At 42.1% G+C, this 27494-nt stretch overlaps 1 protein-coding gene across 1 annotated transcript in view; it reads left to right on the top strand.

Annotated features, from left to right (window-relative positions):
* LOC144678727 (E3 ubiquitin-protein ligase HECW1-like) overlaps positions 1–27494 on the top strand; it is a 676338-nt gene that overhangs the window by 302382 nt on the left and 346462 nt on the right. Inside the window, exons 5-6 of the mRNA XM_078538571.1 lie at positions 1761–1836; positions 11383–11552. Of these exons, the coding sequence (XP_078394697.1) occupies positions 1761–1836; positions 11383–11552 (246 nt within the window). The remainder of the gene's footprint in view (positions 1–1760; positions 1837–11382; positions 11553–27494) is intronic.

A 27494-nucleotide genomic window follows, 5' to 3' on the forward strand; every position in this document is an offset into this window, starting at 1 on the left:
GGAGGCAGGTTCGATCGAGGTATTCAAAAGGTAATTGGATTGCTTCCTGAAAAGAAAGAATATGCAAGGTTATGAGGATAAGGCAGGGGAGTGGGACAAGGTGGAATGCACTTTCAGAGAGCCAGTGCCAACTCAATGGGCTGAATGGCCTCCTTCTGCACTGTAAAGATTCTGTGATGCCCATGGACTGACTTCATCATCATCATTGACTACTTTACAAAATATCCCATTAATCGACAATTGCACAATACATCAAGCACAACTGTTGCGCACACTCTAAGTGCTGGTTTCAGTTTGTTTGTTGTGTCCAGAGAGATCATTACAGATAACAGTACACAATTTATTGGTAAGCCATTTCAGGATATGTGTGAGAAGCGGAGTATTGATCACACTACTTCTTCTCTTCATCACCCTAGATCTAATGGTCTAGCTGAATGAATGATTCACACAGTGAAATCCCTAATTCTCAAATGTAGACAGACCAAGCAAGATCTACACATTGCAATGGTACATCTGAGAGTGACACATTTAGGTGCAACAATTCCATCACTGGCAGAGCTTATGTTTGGCAGATCAGTGCATACCAATCTACCCACTCTTACCCATTCTACTCTCTCAGAAACCAGAGAGCAATTTTTAAAACTGCAGGAGAAGATGACCAACGCGCACTATAAAAATGCGAGTACAGAATTGCCAAGTTTACAGTTGGGACAACAAGTTCGCATTCAGGATCTCACAGAAGGTACGTAGCAACCAATCGAGGTGACAAGGATTTGTTCAAAACCAAGGCCCTATGAAGCTATTACACACAAAGGTGCAACAATCAGATGTAACTGAGGACAAATCAGATCCATTCCAGCTCCTCAACCATTATACAGTCCTATTGCATCTAGGGCAAGATCCCAAATGCAACCAGGAACAACATCCAAAAATGACAACCCCACAGATCACTGTGAACCATTAAAGAAGCTTCCAGGCAAAGCTACCATTACAAGATCTGGGTGTATCAGCAGATTACTCATAGATTCATCAGTTCTATACACTTATGTAATAGTAACATGTATTGTAAATAGTCACACTTCTTTGGAAGGGGATGAAGTATCTTTAAAAAGAAAGGGGAATGTTATAAAATGCCTTTAAGGAATAGCAGCATGCCTTCACTAGAAGAGAAATATGTCATGTGATCCAGTCTCAGCTTCACTCTGGCCTGTGAGCAGAGCACACAGCTCTGCAGCTGCTGTCTTCAAGCTTTCGATCCATGTATATATGTTCTCATGTGCCTAGTTTAAATAAATGAACCCACAATGTGTTTACTCAATCCCTTACGAATGATTGATGCCTTTATATCATTACAACAACACAAGAGTCTTGTGGAGTTAGTTACATGGTTGAACCTGACATGTCCTCTGAACATTGAATTAAGTACAACATGCAAAAGGTTAAACTACATGTCTTCAGTTAAACAGATCTTTGTGTATTCTGGTCAATGTTTGTTGTTTCTGTTCAGATAATCTTTGTTACCAAGAATTTCATCATCTTTGCAATTTCTTTATTGAGGCAACTCATTGTCAAGAGATTCTTTCCATTAGTATGACAGGATTTAACGTACAATGCATTGCCAATACTTTCTTAATGAGAGCACTCTAATGATTTTTTTCTCTGGTTTCTATTTATCTGAGCTTTTGGTACTTTCTGTGCCTTGAGTCCCCTGAGGAAGAATCTCATTATTGATCTTTATTTCTTCTTTTCCTACTGAGCAGGTTTTTAAAACTATTTCCAGTGAAGAAGCTGTTCAAGGTCAGGGAAGTCGGAGGCTGATCAGTTTTACTCTGTCAGGTACGGTCGTCTTTAAAAGTGCATCCATCCCTAATCAAAGCAATGGTTGTCTTTGTTGAGAACGTTTGTTTCAACTAAGTTGCACATAGGCATTACTCAGAATAAACTATAATTAATTATACACAGTGAAATACTCATTGTTTAATTTGATTAGTTCCTCCAACATAATAGTGTTGAGAAATAGTATTTATTTGAGATCCTTTCTTACATTCTAGTACTATATGCCATCAGTCTTGAAATGTAAAAATAATACAAAAAGGGTGTTTGCACTACCAGTTACAAACTAGTAGTAATTGTGAACTCAGCCCAGTTTTCAAATTTAACTCATGTCAGTAATAGTAAGAAAAATATATTTACCTGATTCCATTGCTGTTTCTGATTATTAAAACTTAAAGGCGAACACATTTTTCTTGTGGAAGTTGTATGATTTATTGTAAGGAAGATGCTAAGAGGAATGTAGTTTTTTACTATTCAGAACTGATGCCGATTGACATTCATGAGCAAAGCTAACTTAGAGAGTAATAGAACAATAAGTGTGTGGCCGCAAAAGACATCTGACCTTTGATAAAGCTCCTGGGGTAGAATTTTTGCAGAGCTCTCCCAATCTCCCAACACATTTTTGGCAAACCATCCAGCCAAATGGCAGAAATGGCTGATTTTGTCATTTCTCCAGAGCTTCTACAATGGTCAAGGTAGGAGATCAGGAGAAGCCTATGGAAATTCCAGGCATCCTTGTTACAGTCCAAATTTAGATTGTGATCAAACATTCCTGTATTAAACTAGACCTTAAAGTTCTCTCATCTAGCACTCTGCTTCTCCACTATTGTAACACCATCTACTTGGGTGGTGAACAGATCACAAATGCATTACAGACGAGGAAGGCATTCAGCTAATTTTAGTTCATCCAATAACCCCATTGTGCCCTTATATAGCACCTTTAACATAGAATAGTATCCCAAAGCATTTCACATATGTAATAAAAAAATAGCACCAAACCAAAGCAGGAAAACTTTGGAGGGGGTGACTAAATATTGGCCAAAGAGGTTGGCTATAAAGGGGATTTTAAGGGAGGAGAAGTGGGTGGAGACAAGCATGAATTATTGAGCATGGGACTGAGGTTACTGAAGACTGAATCACCAATACTGGGGTGAAAGGACAGGAGTTGCATCAAAAGGTTACAGTCAGAGAAACGGAGTTGGAGAGTTCAGAGATAACATAGATAATAAGCGGATAGCTGCAGATATTTACTGCAAATGTGGTTGTTGTGCATCACACTGGTGTCTACCATCTCCCACATCCTACAGCTGCAACACATGATCTGCCCCGCTATCTCTATTTTGTTTTGAGTAACTAATTAGGGTTTCAAGTGTAGAAATACCACTTGATGATAATTTGTAGTTATATTGAGTGGTTTAACTAGTTAAGCTTTAAATGTAATACAGTACTAATACCTCACCTACTTAATGTCTCAAGAACTCAGCTCTCAGGTGTCCCACTCCCTCTCTTAGACAACTACTTGTTCTGTAAACGACTAGATCAGCACCTCTTCCCTCACTGTTCTGAATTCCCTCACTCACCAAATTCCCAAGTTCAGTACACTGCCTAACAGTACTCTGTCGAGCTGGCCACTGTGCTACTTACTCAGCTTATCTGCTGCTGAAGACCTCATCTATGACTTTGTTACTTTAGATTTGACTCTTCCACTGCACTCCTCACCGGGCTACCACTTTCTCCTCTCCAGAAACTCGAGGTCACTCAAAACTCTCTGCCCATGTCCTAACTTGCACCAAGTCCTGTTTACCCATCACTCGTGTGCTTGCTGACTGAGTTAAATCCTGGTTAAATGACACCTCAATTTCAAAATTCTCATCCTTGTTTTCAAATGCCTCCCTACCTCTGTAATCTCTCCCAGCTCTACCATCTTTTGAGATATCTGCCTTCCTCCAATACTAGTCTCTTAAGCATTCCTGATTCTAATCACTCCACTATTGGCATCCATACCTTCAGCTGTTGAGGCCCTAAGCTTTGAAATTCCCTCCAAAAACCTCCCCACCTCTACTTTTCTTTCTTCCTTCAGAGAGTCCTTAAAACCTACCCCTTTGATGAAGCTTTTGGTCACCTGTCATAATATTCCTTATTGACTTGGTGTCACATTTTGTTTGTAATGTTGCTGTGAAGCATTTTGCATCATTTTACCTTAAAGGCACTATACAAATGCAAGGTGTTGTAATTATTAATATTATCATTGTTATTATTGAAAAGAAGCTGCTATCTGGTTTAGGATGGAGTTTCCTGTACTCATCAAACCCACACTTATTGCTAAGCATAATCACTTGAAAACGTTAGGCCAAATTCTTCTAATTAGTGGATTTGTTGCCCATGAGTGCATGCAACATGCCTGAAATGTACAAGGCTATTTGTCAATAGACATGTTGGAATGCCAGTCTTTACATATTTCTGCTTCAGAAGTCCAAAGCTGCATGGGAAGATTAAGCAGTGCAAGTGCACACTGAATGATAAAACCTTAAAAGCAGTAGAAGGGATTATAATACATAAATCTTCCAAGTTAGAGGACAAGTTGATAGTGGTGGTGGGCTGCCTAAAGGCAGGTCCTCTGCTCATCCATCTCTCCACGCCTCGCAATCTTGTGCTTTCCTCTTCAGCTGCTCGTAGGAGCCTCCCATTTCAATTTCAATGAGAAATCAGCAATATGACCAGGAGAAAGAATTCATGAGGTGTTTTCCCATTGCCTTCCTCATGTGTGCTGTTACGGAAAAACAAGTCCTCTTCCCAAAGTATCTTCTGCCTGAAATCAACCATTGTCCCTCGATGTTCTAGTTCTTCCGCTATTACCAGTAGTCATGGCTCGTAATCTGGAGCATGGAACCCTTTCCTGAGCCTCGCTAAAGGGCAGAGACAACCACCCCATGAGCTTTCAAATGACACTTCTCTCTATAGTTGATCAAGCTGTAGAAAAAGCAATAGGGTTCCAAGATTTTGTAAAAGAGGTAGAGTATAAAAACAAAGAGATGATTCTAAACCTGTACAAATTACTGGTTAAGCCACAAGTAGAATGTTGTGTCCAGTTTTGGCTAAACTACTTTAGCCTGCATTTCAAGACTGTGAAGCAGGTGCCAAAGAGACTCATTAAGTTGATACTAGGAATGATGGGCTTTAATTCTGAGCAAAGACTAAAGAAACTGGGATCATTTCATTAAATGTTTAAGAGGACATCTGATAGAGGTGTTTCAATTGATGAGGTAATGTGAAGAAAAGCTATTTCCACTGGTTGATGAATCACTAACAAGGGTCATAAATTTGAGTATCACCATAAGAATGAAGTTCGCAGAATTAACAAAAAATAAACATAACAATAGGATATGGAAGGGCTCATGAGAGACAATAATGTAAGGATCATAATTTGAGAAAGAAAAAATTAATATGGCAGGAAAAAAGGACAGGAGAATAGAATTATCTTCTTTCAGAGGCTTGGCATTCTTTGCAGTAAAATGCTAGGATTCTATAATTCTAAGCTTGAGCACTAAGTGTAGATTGATTTTGTGTAATTTCACCCAATGTGCTTAGAGAGGTATAGAAAAATATTCGAGGACTTTTCTTTGGAGGTTAAACAGTGTGGCAGAATCCATGATCAGGTTAAATTATGCACTGGCTGTGCAAAAAGTAGGTATGGTAAACCAAACAGCCTTTTATTTTTCCAGACTTTCTCATGCTTTTAAGTACTAGCATTTATTTTTTTAATGTATCCAGTTGCCAAATATTACTCATTATATTAGATAATGGCTGTGAGGGATTTGTTTGAAAGAAAATTCCTTGGGGCTGAATTTTCTCCTCACTTTCTGGTGGGAATGCGCCTCCTGGTTCCGTGAAAGTACTGTCGGTCATTTGTGGCCAGGCTCTCTGTCTATTGCTCGCCATCACCCCAACCCAAGAATTTACCTGCTGGCCCAGAACTGTGGGAGGATGCGTGTTCTGGACTTGCAGCTTACTGGCAAGATAAAATTGAGCATCAAGCTCAAAGGCTTGACAATCCTCCCTGATCGGAGAATGGGTGTCTAATGCTCTCTGCCAGTTAACTGACTAAAACTGAAAATTTGAGCCTTATATGTACGTATCACACTAATATTGTAACATCAATTCTAAAGACACCAGTACTGTATATATAAAACATTAGTTGGGCCACAACTTAAGTACTGTGTGCAGTTCTGGTCACCTCATTACAGAAAGGATGTAACTGCTTTAGAGCGGGTACAGAGGAGATTTACGAGGATGTTGCCAGGACTGGAAATTTGCAGCTATGAAGAAAGATTGGATCGACTGGGGTTGTTCTCCTTGGAACAGAGGAGGCTGAGGGGAGATTTGATTGACATGTACAAAATTGTGAGGGGCCTGGATAGAGTGAATGGGAAGGGTCTATTTACTTTTGCAGAGAGGTCAGTGACTTGCTGGCATAGATTTAAAGTGATTGGCAGGAAGATTGAGATGAGGAAAAAATTTTTCACCCAGACGGTTGCGGGGGCCTGGAACTCACTGTCTGAAAGGATAGTAGAGCCAGAAACCCTCAACTCATTTAAAAGATGCCTGGATATGCACCACAAGTGTTGTGACCTGCAGGGCTACAGACCAAATAACGGTTAGACTGGGTGGCTCATTTTTCAGCCAGTGCAGACAGGATGGGCCAAGTGGCCTCTTGCTGTGCTGTAAATTTTCTGTGATTCTATGATCCTACTAGCTGTTAATGTTAACTTAATTGCATTGTTAAGCTTAAGGATAAACAGATGGAGGGTATTGATTGATTAATTAAGTACCTTGAGCACATGTAAAAGGTGGACTATAGGTTGCTGGAGGCTGCAGCCCCTTTTTGATTATTTGAAGAGGCTGCTCCATGAATTTTGCTTGCGTTTCAACGCCACGCTCCTGGGGCAGGATGTTACAGTCAGCAGATGACGTCCCGACATCATCGCGCAGTCCCGCAATATTTCATTTGGCGGGCACGCAGCTGACGCAGCCAAAATGTAAAGGGCCTATTAAGGCCATTAAGAAAGTAATTATTGTGATTGTTATCGCTGCCCATCCAACCTTAAGGTTGGCGGGCAAGCGAAAACGCCAAGCAGCTTTCGCGTTTTTTAGGAAACCTCATCCACGAGTGGGACGAGGTTTCCTCAAGCTTTCATTCAATAAATAAAAACTTTTCCCTAAAAATAAAAACATGTCCCATCTCATGTGACACAAGGGGACATGTTTAGATAAATTTTTGACCCATTTATTTAATTCTTTCATTATCCATTCAATCTCCCTGAGGCAGCTCCGTGCCCACACAGGTAGCGCTGAGTGCTACTGGTCATGTGTTACACTGGACGGGCTTAATTGGCCTGCCCGCGTAAAATGGTGATGCGCAGCCGATCACGGGTGGCGATTGGCTCCGCGATCACCCCCACCAGCTCTCGCCGAGCCTGCCCGCCGCCTGAAAAATCCAGGCCCTGATCTTTGGTTGCCTGGGATGGAGTGGAGTGGAGTGGAGAGAGAGAAGGACCTCCTTGTAACCCTGGCTAAGGTGGCCATTAACAGATCCAGGCAGTGGGCGGTCTAGGCAGTCATCCGACCTGACTGTCCGTCCCTCTTCTGCAGCCATGTTTGCGGCAGTGTGGCCCTAGAGAGGAAGTATCTGGTGGCCACTGGTATGCGTGTGGCCTTCTGCGACTGGTGGACTCCGCAGAGGCTGGAATGCTTCATCAGCCCTGGGAATGATATTTTGGCTAAGTTTATTTTGACGTTTTGTTTTGCTTTTAGTGCCCCATTAAGGGCTGAAGCCTCCTTAAATTAGTTTAATTGTTTATTGGTTATTCTTAAAAGAGAATATAAAAAGTGGACGAGAGGCTGCCAGTGGTTGCAGCCCCTTTTTAATTATTTGAAGGGGCTACTCCTCAAATTTTGGTCACACTTCAGCCCCACGCTCCTGATCTTTGGTCACTTGATGAGGGAAGGGTGCAGGCGGGGAGGGAGGAGGACATCTTTGTAAGCCTGCTCCTGGGCCCAGCCAAGGTGGCCATTAACAGGCCTAGGCAGTGGGCAGTTGAGGGGGTTGTCCAGCCCGACTGTCTGACCCTCTTCTGTAGCTCTGATTGTTGCTGGGTGGCCCTAGAGAGGGAGCACATGGTGGCCACTGGTACACTTGTGGTCTTCCGTGACAGGTGGGAACTGCGGGGGCTGGAGTGCATCGTCAGGCCTGGAAACACCATTTTAATTTAATTAGATAAGTTTCCTTTTAAAGTCTTATTTCTTTTACAGTGCCCCATCGGGGTTGTCAACCGTTCTATTAGTTTATTTTATTGATTTATGTTTTCATCAAAAGAGCACATAAAAAGTAGGCTATAGGTTGCCAGTGGTCTCAGCCTCTTTTTGATTATTTGAAGGGGCTGCTCCTCAATTTTTGGCTGCACTTCAGCCCCACGCACCTGATCTTTAGCCAACTTTTGCAGAGGGGGACGGACAGATTGGAGGACCTCCTCATGGGTCTGCTCCTAGGTCTAGCCAAGGCGGCCATTAACAGGTTCAGGCAGTGGGCCATGGATGGGGTCATATGGCAGCCACATTTAGGCCCAGGTGTCCCTGGAGAGGGAGCAAGCAGCGTGCTTGAGGCCTTCTGTGTCCGATCGGCACCACAGGGACTGGAGTGCTTCGCAGAGCCGGGAACATTATTTTAATTTAATTTGATATGTTTTCTTGAAAGTTTTGTCTTTTTGTTACAGTGCCCCTTTAAGCGGCTGTCAATTAGTTTATTAGTCTATTTTATTGGTTTAAAAAGAGCATTAAAAAAATGGACTACCTATAGCCTGAAAACACCCGGTCTCATCTTCTCTCAGAAGCTAAGTTGACTCAGGCCTGCTTAGGGGCGTCATATACCTCGGAAAATACATTTTAATTTAAATTGTTAAGTTTCTGTTGAAGCTTTTGTTTTTTTAGTTCCAGTGCCCCCTTAAGGGGTTGATCATTAGTTAATTAGTTAATTTGTTTTAACTGTTGGTCAAAATGGTATAAAAAGTGGACTGCTGTTAATTAGCTAATTTGTTCATTTGTTTAATTGTTGTACTCAAAAAAAAGTATAAAAAGCGGACTTGCTCCGTGGTGTTCTGTCCTACCATCCGGAGGAGGTGAGGTCCCCAGTGGAGGGCACTCTATGCAGGAGACCTCCCATTTTCCATCAGGAATTTGGCATGGAGGGTGTTGCATGGACCTGTCCCTGGAGATAACAGGTTAAGTGGGTTCGCGAACTCCCGCTCCATCTGCATTTTTTGAGGCCGTGAGGATTTCATATTCCTCGTGTACATAGCTGTGCAAGGTTGCAGCCCCTCTTTAATTATCTGCGGGGGCTGCTCCTCAAGTTTTATATGCACTTCAGCTCCACAGTCCTGATCTGTGACAACCCAGTGCAAACATAGGAAGGTAGGAGCAGAGTAGACCGTTCAGCCCATCGAGATTACTCCACCATTCAATTAGATCATAGCTGATCATCTACCTCAATACCATTTTCCCGTGCTCTTCCCATATCGCTTGATGTCATTAGTATCCAGATATCTATCTATTGCTGTCTTGAACATGCTCAGTGATTACACAGCTCTCTGGGGCAGAGAATTCCAAAGATTCTCCACCCTCTGAGTGAAGAAATGCCTTCTCATCTCAGTCTTAAATGGCCTGCCTTTTATTCTGAGAGAATAATGAGCAAGCTGACATGCTAGTTTCCCGTCTCAATGCCAACCGTTTTTGCCAAGGCTGGGGGGGTGGGGGTGGGGTGGGATGGTGGTGGTACAATGGTGAGGGGCAGTGTCAGCAGATCGGAAGGCCTCCTCGGCCTGCTCCTGGGTGTGAACTTTTCTTTCCCAAAAGAGTTTGGTAATGGAAATCTTTTCACTAGCCTGATTTGTTCGCCTTTCAGTCCCCTGATTGGCCATTTGGTCTGAATGCTCTGATTGGATAACCAGAGAATCCAGGGGGCCCGCTCAGTTTGAGTGCTTGGCCTAATGGAAATGAAGAAGCAGAACTCATTGGCTCACTCGCTTTACCAAACTTTATCAGTTCAGAAAATCTGCTCGGAGAAAAAAATTTCTCTGAAGGTGAAGGCAAAATGTTTTTAAAATAATCAGGGGATAATCTGAATTTTGTAAATCGCATGGGGTTAATGTTTTGCCTTGTGCTGAGGCTAAGGTAATTTATAGGAGTTACTGAGGGTAATTTATGAGGGTTAATTGGGATAGCTCATAGGATAGATTAGTACCCGTAACTCATATGAACTAGCCCCAGTAATTTCTATGAACAGGCCCCATGTGCCCATCAGAGGAACCTGCCTCCGCCACCCCGCCAAGGTTATCCCCCCTCCCTCCTCTGGCTCCCCTGCCCACCTAGCCTGTCTACCCCATCCCCGGTGACACTGCTGGGGCTGGAGAGCTGCCAGCCATTTGATTGGCCAGGGAGATGCCCCACCTCCAGGCAGCTAAACTGCGCTCTCCCATCCCTCCTCACAGACCCCACCCCCCCCACCCTGGTTAGGTCAGGAACTGGAGGGACTGCAGCGGTTCAAGAAGGCAGCTCATCATCACCTTCTCAAGGGCAGTCAGGGATGGGCAATAAATGCTGGCCTAGCCAGTGACGCCCACATCCTGTAAATGTTAAAAAAAACTGGAAAATCCCAGTCGGCTTCCTAAATAGCCTAATTGGCACTTGCCTCTTGGTGGGGCAGATAACCCTGCTGACCCTGAACGTGCCTTGGTAGAAATGGTTAGGGCCAGGACTGGAGTCAAGAAACCAGCATGCTGGCTGGCGCTGTTATTTTTGGACCGCGTTGGTCCCAGCTCCCAACCTCGGCAAGGCCCAAACGTTCAGGCCAAGAAAGAAATCTCCTTGGTGTTGTCTGTTTGGGCTTTTAGCAAAGGGCCTGTGTGCAGAGCAAAAAGGAATGTATAAAGTTCAGAAATGCATGTTTCCAGCAGACAGGATTCATGGAGAAGGTCCCTAATTGCCAACTTGGGAATAGACATCATCTGTTCTTGGTCATCTCCTAACCTGAGTTTAAATCAGGTTAACAAATATGGTTTTCATCTGTCCCTTTTCAGGCATGTTGTCCTTATATTCTTGTTCTTTAAATCAAAAAACAATGGGCAAGTAATATATTTAGATCCTATATACATCATCTTACCATGTGTTTGTACACACAGAAAAAATAGCTTGTCAAGTACTTCTTCATCAAGACAGAATTCCTTAAGACCTGTTTCACTGTGCTGAAACTCTAAAATGTAGTGAACTGTAAATTGATCATCAGTGTTAAATGCTGCTCATGTTTTCAGCTCTCCAATGATGCTAATTTGTGAATGATGTTTATGTGAACATCATGATTATGTCTTGGGCCTCAAATATTTCAAAATTCACAACTGCTGACCCTAAACTGTGGAAGTAAACTGAAGTAAAATTCTGATGTTTCTTGGACAAATATAATGCCTTTATATATTTATAAATATTTTTGTTTGCCTTGGTTAGGTTTTCAAGCTGTTGGTCTGAAGAAAGGGATGTTCTTCAATCCTGATCCTTACCTGAAGATTTCCATCCAGCCAGGAAAACACAGCATCTTCCCTGTTTTACCGCATCATGGGCAAGAGAAACGCACTGGGATTACTTTTAACACCATCAACCCTGTCTGGCAGAGAGAGGTAGGGAGAGGGAGATACATATCAGGAGATATAGGGGTGGGGACAGGGCGGGCACTCTTTACAAACTAAATGAATCATTCTGTAAACAGAACTAAGATCTTGGAAGATTTGGTGATTCATTACAGTTGGAAGAAATGTCACAAGACCAGTTTGGTATTGTTTGCAGAGGAGAAGTGACTGGACAATGTTGTCACACTGCCACAGGTAATCTATCAGACACTCCTAGCTCTTAGCAGTAAAAGCATCAGCACTACCTTGTGCTGTCATCTGGTGATGGCGAGATAAGTCTTGCTTTCTCCATCATTGATAATACTGTTACTGACAGCGTAAATGTTAGAGAATAGATGTTTTACAAGGAAGTAATTCAATTGACCACACCAGTCAGAAACACAGAGCAAAGCTGCAGCAACATGTGAATACCAGTGAAACCTGAAGATTATATTACAGCCTTAAATGATTGTTTTCCCAGTACTTTTTCTCTAGTGATTGTGAATGTTTTAAGTTTCTCCCTCTGTTTTGTCTCTTGATTTTCCACTATTCTTGGGATGCTTTTTGTGTCTTCTACTGTGAAGGCAAATACAGAATATTTGTATTCCTTGTTTCCTATCACTAATCATCAGTCTCATCCTCTAAGGGGCCGATGTTTACTTTTGCTACTCCTGTAAATAAATTTATAGAAGCTTTTACTGCTTGTTTTCATATTTCTTGCTAGTTTTCTCCAATACTAATTTTTCCCTCTTTTATTTTAGCCATCCCTTGCTGGTTTTGTCTGGCCCACCATTAGTCTTCTGTTATGGCACAGCGGTTGGTAAATGCTGAGCTGTTCAAATCCCAGAGTGAAACTTGAAACTGCCACAGCTATTGTACAATTTGTATTTATTTCGGGATGTGTGCCTTGAATTCAGTAGTAATAAGACCACCCAGTCTTATAGGTTTCTTACAAAACTATATTAAGCCTTTATTAATAAAAAAAGATTTTAAGAACATACATAGGTTTACAAATTATTATTATGTCAACTCCTAGCTCCTCTAGTTAATCAAACTCCCAGTTACATCTCCATTAAGACAACAGTAAAACACATGGGGCTTCATCTTCCGGTCGGTGAGCAGGGGGGAGGGGCCCCCTCGCCGACATGTAAAATGACACGGGATGATGTCGGGCGTGCGTCCCGACGTCACCCTGTGTCATTTAGATTTTCAGTTTGGTGGCCACTTAAGGTCTTTAAATAAGTAATTAAACCAATTAATGGACCTACCCGTCCAACCTTAAGGTTGGTGGGCAGGCAAAGAGCCCAGGCGGCCTTCAGAAAAAACATGAAACCTCATCCATGGGCGGGATGAGGTTTCGTGAGGGATTTAAAATGTGTATGAAATGTTTAAATAAAATAAATTGACATGTCCCAGCTCATGTGACAGTGTCACATGAGGGGACATGTCAGGAATTTTTTTTCTACCCTTCCAACAATATTTACAACCTCCACCGATCTCCCTGAGGCAGCACTTTGCCTCAGGGAGTCCTGTGCGGTCTTTCACACGCATGCGCGAAAGAGCGCACTCCCGGCTCAGGGAAACCCTGCTCCCCGCCTGCACAGACTGGAGGAAATGCTGCCCATAGATTTTAAAAGGCCCTGGAAAAGTAACACGATACCCTGAACAGTCGAATTCAAAGTGAATTTTCTTCATTTCAGTTCGTGTAGGCAACAACTTGAGGCTTAGAGGCTGGAGGCTTTTCACACTTATTAGATCTTAGAATGCCTTTCCCTTTCACATAACCTTATAGAGTCATAGTCATAGTGTCATAGAGGTCTACAGCACAGAAAAAGTCAAACAAAAACCAAACTACTCCAATTCCATTTTCCAGCACTAGGCCCATTGCTTTGTTTGCCATGGCATCGCAAGTCCACATCCAAATACTTCTTAAATGTTATGAGTGTTTCTGCCTCTACCACCCTTTCAGGCAGTGAGTTCCAGATTCCCATCACCCTCTGGGCGAAAAAATTCTTCCTCACATTCCCTCTAAACCTTCTGCCCCTTACCTTAAATCTATGCCCCCTGGTTATTGATCCCTCCACCAAGGGGAAAAGTTCCTTCCTGTCTACCCTATATATGCCCCTCATAATTTTATACACCTCAATCATGTCCCCCCTCAATCTCCTCTGCTCCAAGGAAAATAATCCCAGTCTATCCAATCTCTCCCCATAACTAAAATTCTCCAGCCCAGGCAACATCTCCTCTGCACTCTCTCTAGTGCAATCACATCCTTCCTATATTGCGGATTCCAGAACTGCATACAATACTCTAGCTGTGGCCTAACCAGTGTTTTATACAGTTCCAGCATAACCTCCCTGCTCTTATATTCTATGCCTCGGCTAATAAGGGCAAGTATCCCATATGCCTTCTTAACCACATTATCTACCTGTCCCGCTACCATAAGGGTCATGCACACCAAAGTGCCTCTGATTCTCGGTACTTCCAAGGGTCCTACCATTCATCATGTATTCCTGTGCCTTATTTGTCCTGCCCAAGTGCATCACCTCACACTTATCCAGATTAAATTCCATTTGCCACTGATCAGCCCATTTGACCAGCCCATCTATATCACAGAATCACAGTGCAGAAGAGGCCCTTCGGCCCATCGGGTCTGTGCTGATATGTGAGAAACGCCTGACCTACCTACCTAATTTACCCATTTACCAGCACTTGGCCCATAGCCTTGAATATTATGATGTGCCAAGTGCTCATCCAGGTACTTTTTAAAGGATGTGAGGCAACCCGCCTCCACCACCCTCCCAGGCAGTGCATTCCAGACTGTCACCACCCTCTGGGTAAAAAAGTTTTTCCTCACATCCCCCATAAACCTCCTGCCCCTCACCTTGAGCTTATGTCCCCTGACCCTTCAACTAAAGGGAACAGCTGCTCCCTATCCACCCTGTCCATGCCCCTCATAATCTTGTACACCTCGATCAGGTCACCCCTCAGTCTTCTCTGCTCCAACAAAAACAACCCAAGTCTATCCAAACTCTCTTCATAACTTAACTGCACACAGTACTCCAGCTGTGGCCTCACCAATGTTCTATACAACTCCAACATGACCTCCCTACTTTTGTAATCTGTGCCTCGATTGATAAAGGCAAGTGTCCCATATGCCTTTTTCACCATCCCACTAACATGCCCCTCCACCTTCAGAGATCTATGGACACACACACCAAGGTCCCTTTGTTCCTCAGAACTTCCTAGTGTCATACCATTCATTGAATACTTCCTTGTCAAATTACTCCTTCCAAAGTGTATCATCTCACACTTTTCAGGGTTAAATTCCATCTGCCACTTATCTGTCCATTTGACCATCACGTCTATATCTTCCTGTAGCCCAAGATACTCAACCTCACTGTTAACCACCCGGCCAATTGCGTATATCCTCCTCTAACCTAAGGCTTTCCTCCTCACTATTTACCACCCCACCAATTTTCATGTCATCCGCCAACTTACTGATCAACCCTCCTACATTCAAGTCTAAATCATTTATATATACCACATACAGCAAGGGACTTAACACCAATCCTTGTGGAACCCCAATGGACACAGGCATCCAGTCACAATAATACCCCTTGACCATCACCATCTGCTCCCTGCCATTCAGCCAATTCTGGATCTAATTTGCCAAATTGCCTTGGATCCCATGGGCTCTTACCTTCGTTATCAGTCTCCCATGCGGGACCTTATCAAATGCCTTGCTGAAGTCCAAGGAGACTACGTCAAATGCATTGCGCTCATCTACACACATGGTCACCTCTTCGAAAAATTCAATCAAATTGGTCAGACATGACCTCCCCTTAACAAAACCATGCTGATTGTCCTTGATTAATCCCTGCCTCTCCAAGTGTAGAATAATTCTGTCTCTCAGAGTTGCTTCCAATAGTTTTTCCCACCACTGAGGTTAAACTGACTGGTCTGTAGTTCCCTGGTTTATCCCTTCCTCCCTTCTTGAATAACGGTACCACATTAGCTGTCCTCCAGTCCTCTGGCACCTATCCTGTGGCCAGAGAGGTATTGAAAATTATTGCCAGCGCCCCTGCTATCTCCTCCCTTGCCTCATCAACAGCCTGGGATACATTTCATCCGAACCTGGAGATTTATCTGCTTTTAAGCCTGCCAGACTACTTAGAACCACCTCCCTTTCTATGCTAATTTCTTTAATTATATCACAGTCCTTCTGCCTGATTTCCATACCCACATCATCGCTCTCACTTGTGAACAATGACACAAAGTATTCATTTAGAACCCTACCTACATCTTCCGTCTCCACACACAAATTACCACTATGGCTCTTAATAAGCCCTACTCTTTCCCTAGTTATCCTCTTACTCTTAATGTACTTGTAAAATAACTTTGGATTTTCCTTTAATTTACCTGCCAATATTTTTCATGCCCCCTTTTTGCTCTCCTAATTTTCTTTTTAAGTCCCCCCCCACACATTCTATACTCCTCTAGGGCTTCCGCTGTTTTGAGCCCTTGGTATCTGCCATAAGCCTCCCTTTTTCTCTTTATCCAATCCTGTATATCCCTCGACATCCAGGGTTCCCTGGATTTGTTGGTCCCACCCTTTATCTTTACTGGATATGTTGGCCCTGTACTCTTCCTATTTCCTTCTTGAATGAGTCCCACTGCTCTAACGCAGATTTACTTAAATGTAGCTACTCCCAGGCCACTCTGGCCAAATCATATCTGATCTTATTAAAATCGACCTTCCCCCAATTTAGAACTCTGATTTCTGGCCCAACCTTGTCCTTTTCCATAACAACCTTGAATTTAATGGAGTTATGATCACTATCTGCAAAATGCTCCCCCACTGATACCTCTACCACCTGCCCGGCTTCATCCCCTAAAATTAAGTCCAGGACCACCCCCTCTCTTGTAGGAAAACCTCATCTCCTTTATACAGGTTTCTCCCTTTTTGATGTAAATCTCCTTAGTCCAATATGGCTTTTCAACTCTACTTACCTAATAATAAAAATCTTTCATAGTACTAATTTTATCAGTAAGCTTTGCGAAAAATAAACACACTGTTTGGCTTCTTCTGGCTAAGTGTAACATTGCACCACCTGTTTTGAAATTCAAATTACTCTGGTTTATCTAAAAATGCAAGTTTTTCTTTTACACCTCACATTCGAAAACTTCAGCCATGTTTTCCTATTTAACATTTCAAACCTAGCTTCTCTTCATGATATATAAAAGCTTTCAGACCAGCTGTATTTAATTCAATTAAGACACACACACACAAACACACTACTCCTACCTTACAATAAATTCCAATAACATTGTGAAAATTATTATATTTTCCTGACGCTTCACAGCATGATTTTTTTTTTGTTTTGTCTTCCTTCGTGGATGTGGGCATTGCTGGAAAGACCAGCATTTGTTGCCCATCCCTAACTGCCCTCAATAAGGTGGTGGCGAGCCACCTTCTTGAACCGGTGCAATTCACCTTGTGCAGGTAAACACACAGTGCTGCTGAAACAGTGAAGTGATGGCGATATAGTTCCAAGTCAGGATGGTGTGTGGCTTGGAGGGGAACTTGAAGTTAGTGGTGTTCACATGTACCTGCTTCCCCTGTCTTTCTAGATGGTAGAGGTTGCAGATTTGGAAGGTGTTGTTGAAGCCGCCTTGGTGAGTTGCTGCAGTGCATCTTGTAGATGGTATACAATGCTGCCACTGTGTGTCGGTGGTGGAGGGAGTGAAAGTGTAAATTGGTGGATGGGATGCTGACCAAGCAAGTTCTTTTATCCTGAATGATGTTGCACTTCTTGGGTATTGTTGGAGCTGCAACTCATCCTGGCAAATCGAGGATATTCTTCCACACTTCTGACTTGTGTCTCATAGACAGCGGACAGGCTTTGCGGAGTCAGATGGTGAGTTACTCGTGTCTTGCAGTGTAAAGGCATGTCCCATCCATAATTTTTAGAAGATTAGATGTAATCAGTGTGGAATGTCCTGGAACTGATTTTTAAAAATTGATATTAAAATGCTGCAAAAGATGGCCACCAAGAATCACTTCACTTGGTCTGTGGATTTATACTATCAAACTGTCTCAAAAGGATAAAAGGACACATCCCAGACTAAGAAGTGTCACTACTCATCTGCTGAAACCATCTGAAAGGTGTTTCCTGAACTGAATAGGTCATTCTGAAACCAGGGCAATGATTGTCTCAAACCGCCAGGGTGAATGTCTGCAAACAATAGCCCAGGTTGTGGTTGATCCACTGAAGCACAATAGCATATTTGGAAAAGGGAACTGTGAGAAAGCACATGGTAAGGCAACCATGTTGGTCTTCCTTTTAATCTTTAAGTGTTTACATGACACAGCAACAACTGCAAAAACAACAGCAGCAGAGAGGGCAGCAACACCTATGCCTTAAGTCCTGGGGCTGCAACATCATAAAGTCTCCAAACCTGTTCCTTTTTAAGTCCACCAATACAGGAAACCAACCTCTTGGTAACAAAGCTGCAAGTAACTAACTTCATGACCTGCATAAAGTCCATCGCTTTAAGAGAATCTTGCAATGTCTCTGATATTTGACGTTGGCTATTAAATTCACTAACTAGGAGTGAAAAGCCTCTTCTTCACCAGGCCTGCACCATGCATTTTCCAAGATGAGCCAATCACATGAATTACGAACTATTCTTTTGTTTATAACTTGTAAATGTGCACTATTCTCTTTAACTGTATTTTCATCTGTGTGTGTGTGTCTGTGTGTGTGTGTGTGTGATGTAGCATTATATTTTGAGGGTGAACATGTGAATAAATAATCCTCTTTATTTAAACACATGAAAAGCTTGCTGTCGGTTATTCGAATTGTTCACACTCTCAGGGATTAAGAAACGCACACCTCTTCCTTTTTATAAAAACACCCTGATTATGGAAGGTAAGGGAAGAGAATGGGGTTTCATTGCTCTTTCATCCCTGTCCATAACACTAGCCACAGAATTTTGAGCCTTAGATCTTCTTTTGAAGCCATAGTATTTATATGGCTGGTCCAGTTCAGTTTCTGTCAATTGTAACCCCCAGAATGTTGATAGTGAGGGATTTGGTGATGGTAATACCATTAAATGTCAAGGGGAGATGGTTAGATTCTCTTTTGTAGGGATGGTCATTGCCTGGCACCGTGTGGCGCAAATGTTACTTGGCACTTAACAGGCCAAGGCTCATTGTTTTTCAGGTCTTGATGCATGCGGGCATGCAAGTAGTCCTGTGTTGTAGCTTCGCCAGGTTGACAACTCATTTTTAGGTATGCCTGGTGCTGCTCCTGGAATGCCCCCCCTGCACTCTTCATTGAACCAGGGTTGATCCTCTGGCTTAATGGCAATGGTACAGCAGGGGATTACCGGGCCATGACATTACATTGTGGTTGAATGCAATTCTGCTGTTGCTGATGATCCCCAGTGCCCCATGGATGCCCAGTTTTGAGCACATGTGAGAACATGTGATGAGTCGTATAATATTATCCTAAATTTTGGTGTCAGCAGCAGTGGAACAGTGCTCACCATTCATCCCACTGACAGGTGGCCACAAATTTTTACCAAACTTTTCAGCAACAACTTGTGCCACTTAGAGATCCATCCCAGCATGATACCCTCTCCAACAAGATTTATTTTTATTTTTTCTTAAATCTTCAACACTAGTTAAATTCTGAAGGAATGAAACTCAACACTTATAAAATTAAAGTTTCAGTGCCACAGAGTTTGTTCATCAGTAATTATAATGGTTCATGCCATTAGAAATTTACTTACTCCTGAATACACCAGTCCTACATTTCTGCCATGCTTATTCGGTAAAAAAAGTTTCACAATTTTGCACCATTAGGTTAATTTCAGTGCCAAGTCTATCAGCAAAATCTGTTACAGCACAGCCTGTGGAGAAGCATAGCATATTGGGCAGCAAAATCTGTGTTTCCAGGTTTAATTGTGCAGAAATTTCTCTCCAATTTACTTCAAATAATAATGATCACGATTAGTTGCGCCATTATTCCTAATGCAAAACCTAAGTCATCATAACTTACGTTTTATTTAACAGCAGAAAAAAGTCAAGAAAATAGAGAAAGAGTCCAAATACCTGCAATTGTGTTTCATCACCATGGGGTTGCTTTTTCACAGCCTTTGCTTGGTGTTAATCGGGAAGTAACAACTTTCATTCTCTTACCACCTGCAATGCCGCTGATGCCATTTTGAAAGGGGCCTCTCTCTAGGTCCCCATAACACCTCACTGTTTCAGCTGACAGGCCCCATTTAACCTGAACATTGGGGTCATCTTATTTAAATAAACCATGATTGCCCATTTTAGGTAAAAACTAGTCAAAGCCTTCAAAACATTCCAGGGATGGTGGAAGAGAAAAAGCCCAGCCTTGAATTATATTTGTGGGCCTGAAAGGAACACGAAAGTACCTCTGGGGTTCACAAAAACAACCTGGGTCACCGCCATTCTGGGACCCTGCTCTCTGGGTTCACAGCATCTGTGCCTCCCTCCCCCCCAACCCCCTCCACCTTGTAACTTAGATTCCTGGCGGGAGCTCTTGCCCACCTTTGTTGAACCCGATCAGCTGTGTCAGAACATCTGTTTGGCACTCAGCAGTTCATCTGGTGAATGTAAATAAGGCCGGAATCTCTAAGTCATGGCACCCACTTAACCATGGAATGGCCAGCTGACCAGCGAACTCTGTCTGTTGGCGAAGCTAAAGCTAAATAGACCCTCATAAGTATGGAAGAGTGGGACTTGCAATCCGCTGGTTTGAAGTTTACTTGGAAGTGAGCAGGATCAGGTAATTAAAGTAAGTGCTCATAGAAAGGTGCTAATAGGAACCTAGTAACAGTAGTAGGCCATTTAACCCCTTGAGTCTGTACCACTGCCAGACAATGAGATCATGGTTGATCTGCGATTTAACTCCATTTATCTGCCTTTGTCCCATATCCCTTAATACCTTTGATTAATAAAAATCTATCAATCTCAATGTTAAAATTAACAATTGATCCAACATCAATTGACTTTTGGAAAAGAGAGTTCCAAACTTTTACCACCCTTTGCATGTTGTAGTGTTTCCTAACTTCTGGCTTCCTACATGCGTATATTTCTTTAAATCTGGGACCTGCAGCTTTCTTCCCTTTAAGCTTGAAGCTTGGAGTCTTCCTCTCTGCTCCTTACTTTCACTTCCACAGAACAGGACCTTTTCCAGATTCCTGTCCTCGTCCTTTGACTAGACTGTCCTCTTGGGACCTCTCCTGTTTCACTCCTGGATTTGAGGACTTTCTTCTTTGGATTCTGCAGTTTCCTCTCCTGCCCAGTGTCTCCTAGCAGCTGGCTTCAATTTTAGTTTGGACTTGCTATCTGCCCCTCTGCTGTCCGGCCTCTCTGGAATCCTGGCTTCAATTGAACTGAAACTGTTTTTTTTTATTTTCTCTGTCTCTGTGGGTCCCTCTCTCTGTATCCCTGTTGCTAGGCAACAGCACAGTTTTTTAACCTTGTGTTTATTTAACTTCCCTGCAAGAGTCATAAAATCTTTATTAAAATGCAGGCATCCTTTAAAGTGAAACTAAAACTCAACTTCCCCTTTTTCTTAGCTTACAATTACAGAAATACAAATCAAACTTAAACATTAAAGATATATCTTATTCTTAACACACCCAAATGCACATATAACTTACTTAAACTATCACTATTTCTTAACACCTTTCATACCATTAGCTATTAAATATCTCAAACCAGTTCTCATTCTGTTGAATCTGCTTTACAATTCTTCCAAAGCCATGATATCTTTCCTGAAATAGAACACAAACTGCTGGAAATACTCAGCAGGTCTTGCAACATCTATAAAGAGAGGAACAGAGTTAAGGTAACATTTTCAATATGCACAACCAAAGGGTGAGGTTCCCCCTCAGCAGTGTGGATTCTTGTAATTATCATTTCTGACCAGCATTGATCCAGTGTGAGATTTGCCATATCAGTACAGAAATACAGAAAAAGAAAGGTATTAGTGATCCAGAATGAAGTTGAACAGTTTGTGACTGTGTTTGGTTCTCTCTCTTTCTCTCTCTCTAAGGCTAAATAGGTTTCACCATCAAAAATTGAGTTGTTTCTTTAATCTGTAACTAATGATATTCCTGGATGATTCAAGAATTAGAGGACCGGCTAGATTGGATTGAAAAGATTACTAATGAACTGTAATCATTTTATAAGGTGAAAAATATCATTTTATTATTACATAAAGACATTTGTAGTCTCAGTCCACTTTAGAAATGTGATTTGTACGGACATTGATGTATTTCAGTACACTATGGCAACCGAACAGAGATGTATTAAGTAGTGTTTGCTTTAAGGGACAAAAGCAACCATATGAAACATTAAACAACACTAAATATTTAATAAACTGGGCACCCCATTCATCAACAAAGAGCTTAATTATATCTGGCATTTACTTTGTTATTGAGCAATAACTGATGTGAAAGGTTACTCTGCTAATTTAATTGGTAATGACAAACAGTCAATTCTGGGTATTAAATAAGCTATTAAGAACTGAAAGATTCAGTAATAAGCATTCAGAATCAGGATTGCGTGTGCTGTTAAAACATGGATTCCTTTATACTCCTTCTAGAGTCCCTCTGTTGCTATTTATAAATGGTAGTCTTAAGTGGACAAAATGCACGTTGCAATTTTCAATACACTACATCCATCCCTGACTTAGTAAATGAGAAGCACTGCATTCGTGTTTCAGTGGTTTGTTTCCAAAAGTTAAAGCAATAAGCTTAAACATAACTTGAACATTCAACTTCACATGTTACAGTGTTCTGTATTCTAATTTTTGTATTAATTTAACAATGCATTCAGTCATGTACAATGAGATAAAAGATTTGTGTACCAGCTAAAAATAATTTTGTTCATAACATAATCATTTAAGTATGGTGGACATTTTTTCTCATGAGTAGCAGTGATCATTGATCCTTTTCCGTTGGTCACATGAACTGGTTGGATGTCATAGGGCGTTATTTAATTGCTTTCCAACATGACCATTGCATTTCACAAGCACTTTATCTCTGGGCTTTAGTGGTGCAGCTCTAAATTTCAAGTTTCAGTCTGAATTTGCTTTTATTCGATTCTTCTGTTCTCGATCATATTCATGTACACGTTGATCATTAATTCTATGAGATAACTCGAGAAAACATGTGAGCATAGGATGTGCAATGACGACTGGAGCTGGAGGTTTACCAGTAATTGAGTGAGGAGTCACTCTGTAATTGCAAAGAAAGTGAAACAACCCTTGCTTCAACAACTTCCTTCCAGCTATAGCTGTATGTATCACTTTTTTCAAGGTACACATGAATCTCTCAACTTCTCCAATAGTTCTTGTTAGTGGGGTGTGATTTTTCAATGAGTTAAGCCCAGTTAGTTCACAACTTTACTAATCCCATCGCAGTTGAATGTGGGTCCATTGTCACTCTTCACCATTTGAGGGGTTCCAACCAAAGTGAAAATCTGGTTAAGCTTTGGGATGACTGCTTTCTGCTGACATATACTGCTGAAGTAGATGTAATTATTTCCATGACTGGGAATCTGCAGTAATCATTAGTGACAACAAACCAGTGTGCAAATCTGCAGAATTAGCACTAACATCTATCCATGATTCTGCAGCTAGTTCAGACATCTTGAAAGGATCAAGAACATTTGACATTATGGTTGCCTCACATGGCAAACACTAAATAATTCTGTGCTCTACCATGCAGTCAATTCCTGGGAACCATACCTTTTCCCTAAGGAATTGTTTGGTTTTGAAAATTCCCCAATGACCTTCATGTGCTATAAATACAACACACTCCCTCACTATATGTGGAAAAACAAATCAGTTGCTGTGTAACACAAGACCAGTTGTGGTTCTGACAGTGAGCTCATTTAGAACATTGTGAAAACCTCGTAGTGTGTGAGCAATTTCATTTGTAGACACCCTCTCGATTGTCTTTCCAGTTTTATGATTCCATAGCCATTACACATGGCTGTAAGCCTCATCTTGTTTGTTGCCACTTTAGTGTGTCAGCTAGTTTTAGTATATTTGGCATTGCATTTAGGTTTACATAGTTAAGATGTTAGTCAGCAACCTTTTCTTCACAACTAGTAGGACTGGCTGTTGACAACAGATGTCATGGAAGATAGTCTGCTGCGTTGAGCTTGCCTGGCTGATACTCAACATGGATCTCGTACTTTTGTAGTTCTTGAGTATCTAGTGCTTTACTTTCGAGGGAGACGGAGCGGAGTGGACCTGCGGGAGACAGTCGGAGGCTGAGGTGCGTCTATAAATACAGACCAGGAATTCGAGTGAGGCCTATCTTGCTGGGAGTCGGAGCAGAGCGGACCTGTGGGAGACAGTCAGGAGCTGAAAAGCACCTATGAATACAGATCGGGGATTTGAGTGAGGCCTACCTTGCTGGGAGTGAGAGAAGAGCGGACCTGCGGCAGAGAGTCAGGAGCTGAGCAGCACCTATAAATACAGAGCGGGGATTTGAGTGAGGCCTCTATCTTGATGGGAGTCAGAGCAGAGCGGACCTGCAGGAGACAGTCGGGAGCTGAGCAGCGCACTATTTTACTGTTTCACTGTTTCAGTTGCTGTGAGGCAGCAGTCGGGGAAAAAGAAGAATGCAACTGTGACGTCACAGGAAGCCAGTAAGTTGATTGGCCAGTAAGTGCTCAGTCTAAAGGACAGTGTGTGAAAAACCAACTTAAGACAGATGAGTTAAGGTAGACCTATAAATAAAAAGAACTAATAAAATGATAAGCCAAAATTTGAAAACTTTAAAATTAAAATCAAACAATAAAGATAAAAAAACAATAAAACTAAAGAAATTTAAATAAACATCTAAAACACATACCTTTGTAATTAAGAAGCATCTAACCTTTAGTTGTCAGTGGTACTAGCATTCAATAAACACAGTAAGAACATAAGAAATAGGAACAGGAGTAGACCATTTGGCCCCTCGAGCCTGCTCTGCCATTCAATGAGATCATGGCTGATCTTCTTGTGTTTTGATTTCCACATTCTCATCTACCCCCGATAACCTTTGATTCCCTTGCCTAACAAGAATCTATCTACCTCTGCTTTAAAAATATTCAATGACCCCGCCTCCACCATCTTCTAAGACAGAGAATTCCAAAGTTGCACAAACCTCTGTGAGAAAAAAATTCTCCTCATCTCTGTCCTAAAAGGGCGACCCCTAATTTTAAAACAGTGCCCCTTAGTTCTGGACTCACCCACAAGAGGAAACATCCTTTCCACATCCACATTGTTAAGGCCATTCAGGATCTTGTACACTTCAATTAAATCACCCCTCACTCTTCTAAACTCCAGTGTGAACAAGCCCAGTCTGTCCAACCTTTCCTCATAAGACAACTCACTCATTCCAGGAGTCAATCTCGTAATCCTCCTCTGAACTGCCTCAAATGCATCTTAACAATGCAGTAAATTGTAGCATACCTAGGAGGACAGTAATTAAGTAAATTAACTAAATAACATAAGTTAGAATGGTGGGACAGGTGTTATGTTGCAGCTGTAGGATGTGGGAGCTTTTGGAAGCCAAGGTGATCCATGACAAACATGTCTGCAGGAAGTGTAAGCAGCTTGAGGAGTTCCGGATCAGGATTATTGATCTGGAAGCCGAAATGCAGACACTGTGCAACATTAGGGAGGGAGAGAAATACCTGGATAATTTGTTCTAGAAGACAGTCACACCTCTTAGAATAGGATCATCTGATTTGGTCAGCAGTGAGGGACAGGAGGATGTGACTGTCAGTGAGGCAGGTAATGGGACCGAGTGGGACAGAAGTAAAGGAGCCTTTTGCAATTGTCAAACAGGTTTGAGGTGCTCACAATCTGTGTGGATGAAAGTGAGGTGTGCAAGGTGGATGAGACGACTGGCCATGGCACTGTGGTGCAGGAAGCCGTTCAAGCGAGGAGAGCAGAAATGAATGCAGCGATAGCAGGAGATAGTATAGTGAGGGGATTGACACTATTCTCTGCAGCAAAGAGCGAGAGCCCAGTTGGCTATGTTGCCTGCCCGCTGCCAGGGTTCAGGACATCTGTTCAGGATGTCTGGAGAAGAACTTGCAGTGGGAGGGGGAGGATCCAGTTGTCGTGGCCCGTGTAGGTACCGATGACATAGGTAGAACTAGGAAAGAGGTTCTGCAAAGTCAGTATGATGAGCTAGGTCCCAAATTAAGAAGCAGAACCTCAAAAGTAATAATCTCTGGATTATTATCTGAGCCATGTGCAAATTGGCATAGGGCAAATAAGATTAGAGAGACAAATGCGTGGTTCAAAGACTGGAGTGGGAGAAGTGGGTTCCAGTTTGTGGGGCACTGGCATCAGTTCTGGGGAAAGTGGGGGCTGTGCCGGTGGGACAGTTTATGCCTGAAATGTGCTGGGACGAGTGTCCTCACAAATTGCATAACTAGGAAAGTTGAGAAGGCTTTAAACTAAACAAGAAGAGTGAGGGATCAAGGTTGGGTAGAGGTAGCAATTCAAGGTGTAAAGTCAAGACAGGAGAGCAAAATAGTAGTATGAGAAATGAGGGTCAGAGAATGGCAGGAAGGGACAGGGAGAAAAAACCTAAGAATGCATCAAAGGTCAAGACTAGATGTTATAGCGATAACAAAAAGACAAAACCGAAAGCTCTCTCTAACAAAGTAAATGAATTGATGGCCCACATTGAAGTAAATAAATATGATCTGATAGCAATTACGGAGATACGGCTGCAGGACGCAATGATTGGGTCCTTAATATTGAGGAGTACATGACATACAAGAAGAATAGGAGGCTAGGCAAAAGGTGGCTGGGTAGCATTGTTAATCAAAAAGGGCATTGGAGCAATAGTTAGCGATGACCTTGGTTCAGGAGATCAGGATATAGAATCAGTTTGGGTGGAGATGAGGAATAGTAGGTGAAAAAAGTTATTAGTGGGAGTAGTCTACAGGCCCCCTAACAGTAGCCATAGTGTAGGACAAAGTATCCAGTGGAAAATATTGTGTGCTTCTGATAAAGGGACGGCAGTGATCATGAGTGATTTTAATCTACATATAAACTGGAAAAATCAGATTGGCAGTAGTAGCCTGGATGAGGAGTTATTAGAATGCTTTTGAGATATTTTCTTAGAGCAGCATGTCCTGGAACCAACCAGAGAGCAGGTCATATTAGACTTGGTATTGTGTAATGTGACAGGATTAATTAGTGACTTCCGAGTAAAAGCACCTAGGTAGCAGCGACCACAATATGATTGAATTTTACATTCAGATTGAAAGGGAGAAGAGTGGGTCTAAGACTGGTATCTTAAACTTAAATAAGGACAACTATGTGGGCATGAAAGCTGAGCCAGCCGAAGCGAACTAGAGGATAGATCAATAGAGAAGCAGTGGCAGACATTTAAGGGGATATTTCAGAGTATTCAGAATAAGTACATTCCTATTATAAAGAAAAATTCTAAGGGGAGGACCCACCATCCGCAGTTGACTAAAGAAGTTAAGGAAAGCATCGCACTTAAGGAAAAAGTATACAACTCTGCAAAGATGAGTGGCAGGACAGATGATTGGTCAGAATATAAAGAACGGCAGAGAATGACTAAAAGGTTAACCAGGAGAAATAAATTAGTGTATGAGAGGAAGCTAGCTAGAAATGTAAAAATGGAGAGCAAGAGTTTCTATAGGTATTCAAAAAGGAAAAGAGTAAGTAAACTGAGTGTTGGTCCTCTAGAGAGTGACAGTGGGCAGTTAATAGATAATAAGGAAAAGGCAGAAGAAATGAACAAATATTTTGCTTCTGTGTTCACTATGGAAGATACAAAAAACATCCAGTAAGAGCTGCAAATCAGGAGTTTAAAGGGAGAGAGGGTGAAACTGAAATCACTAGGGGAGCAGTACTG

This window comes from Cetorhinus maximus, chromosome 3 (assembly GCF_964194155.1).
Source record: "Cetorhinus maximus chromosome 3, sCetMax3.hap1.1, whole genome shotgun sequence".
In the NCBI taxonomy this organism is placed as follows: domain Eukaryota; kingdom Metazoa; phylum Chordata; class Chondrichthyes; order Lamniformes; family Cetorhinidae; genus Cetorhinus; species Cetorhinus maximus.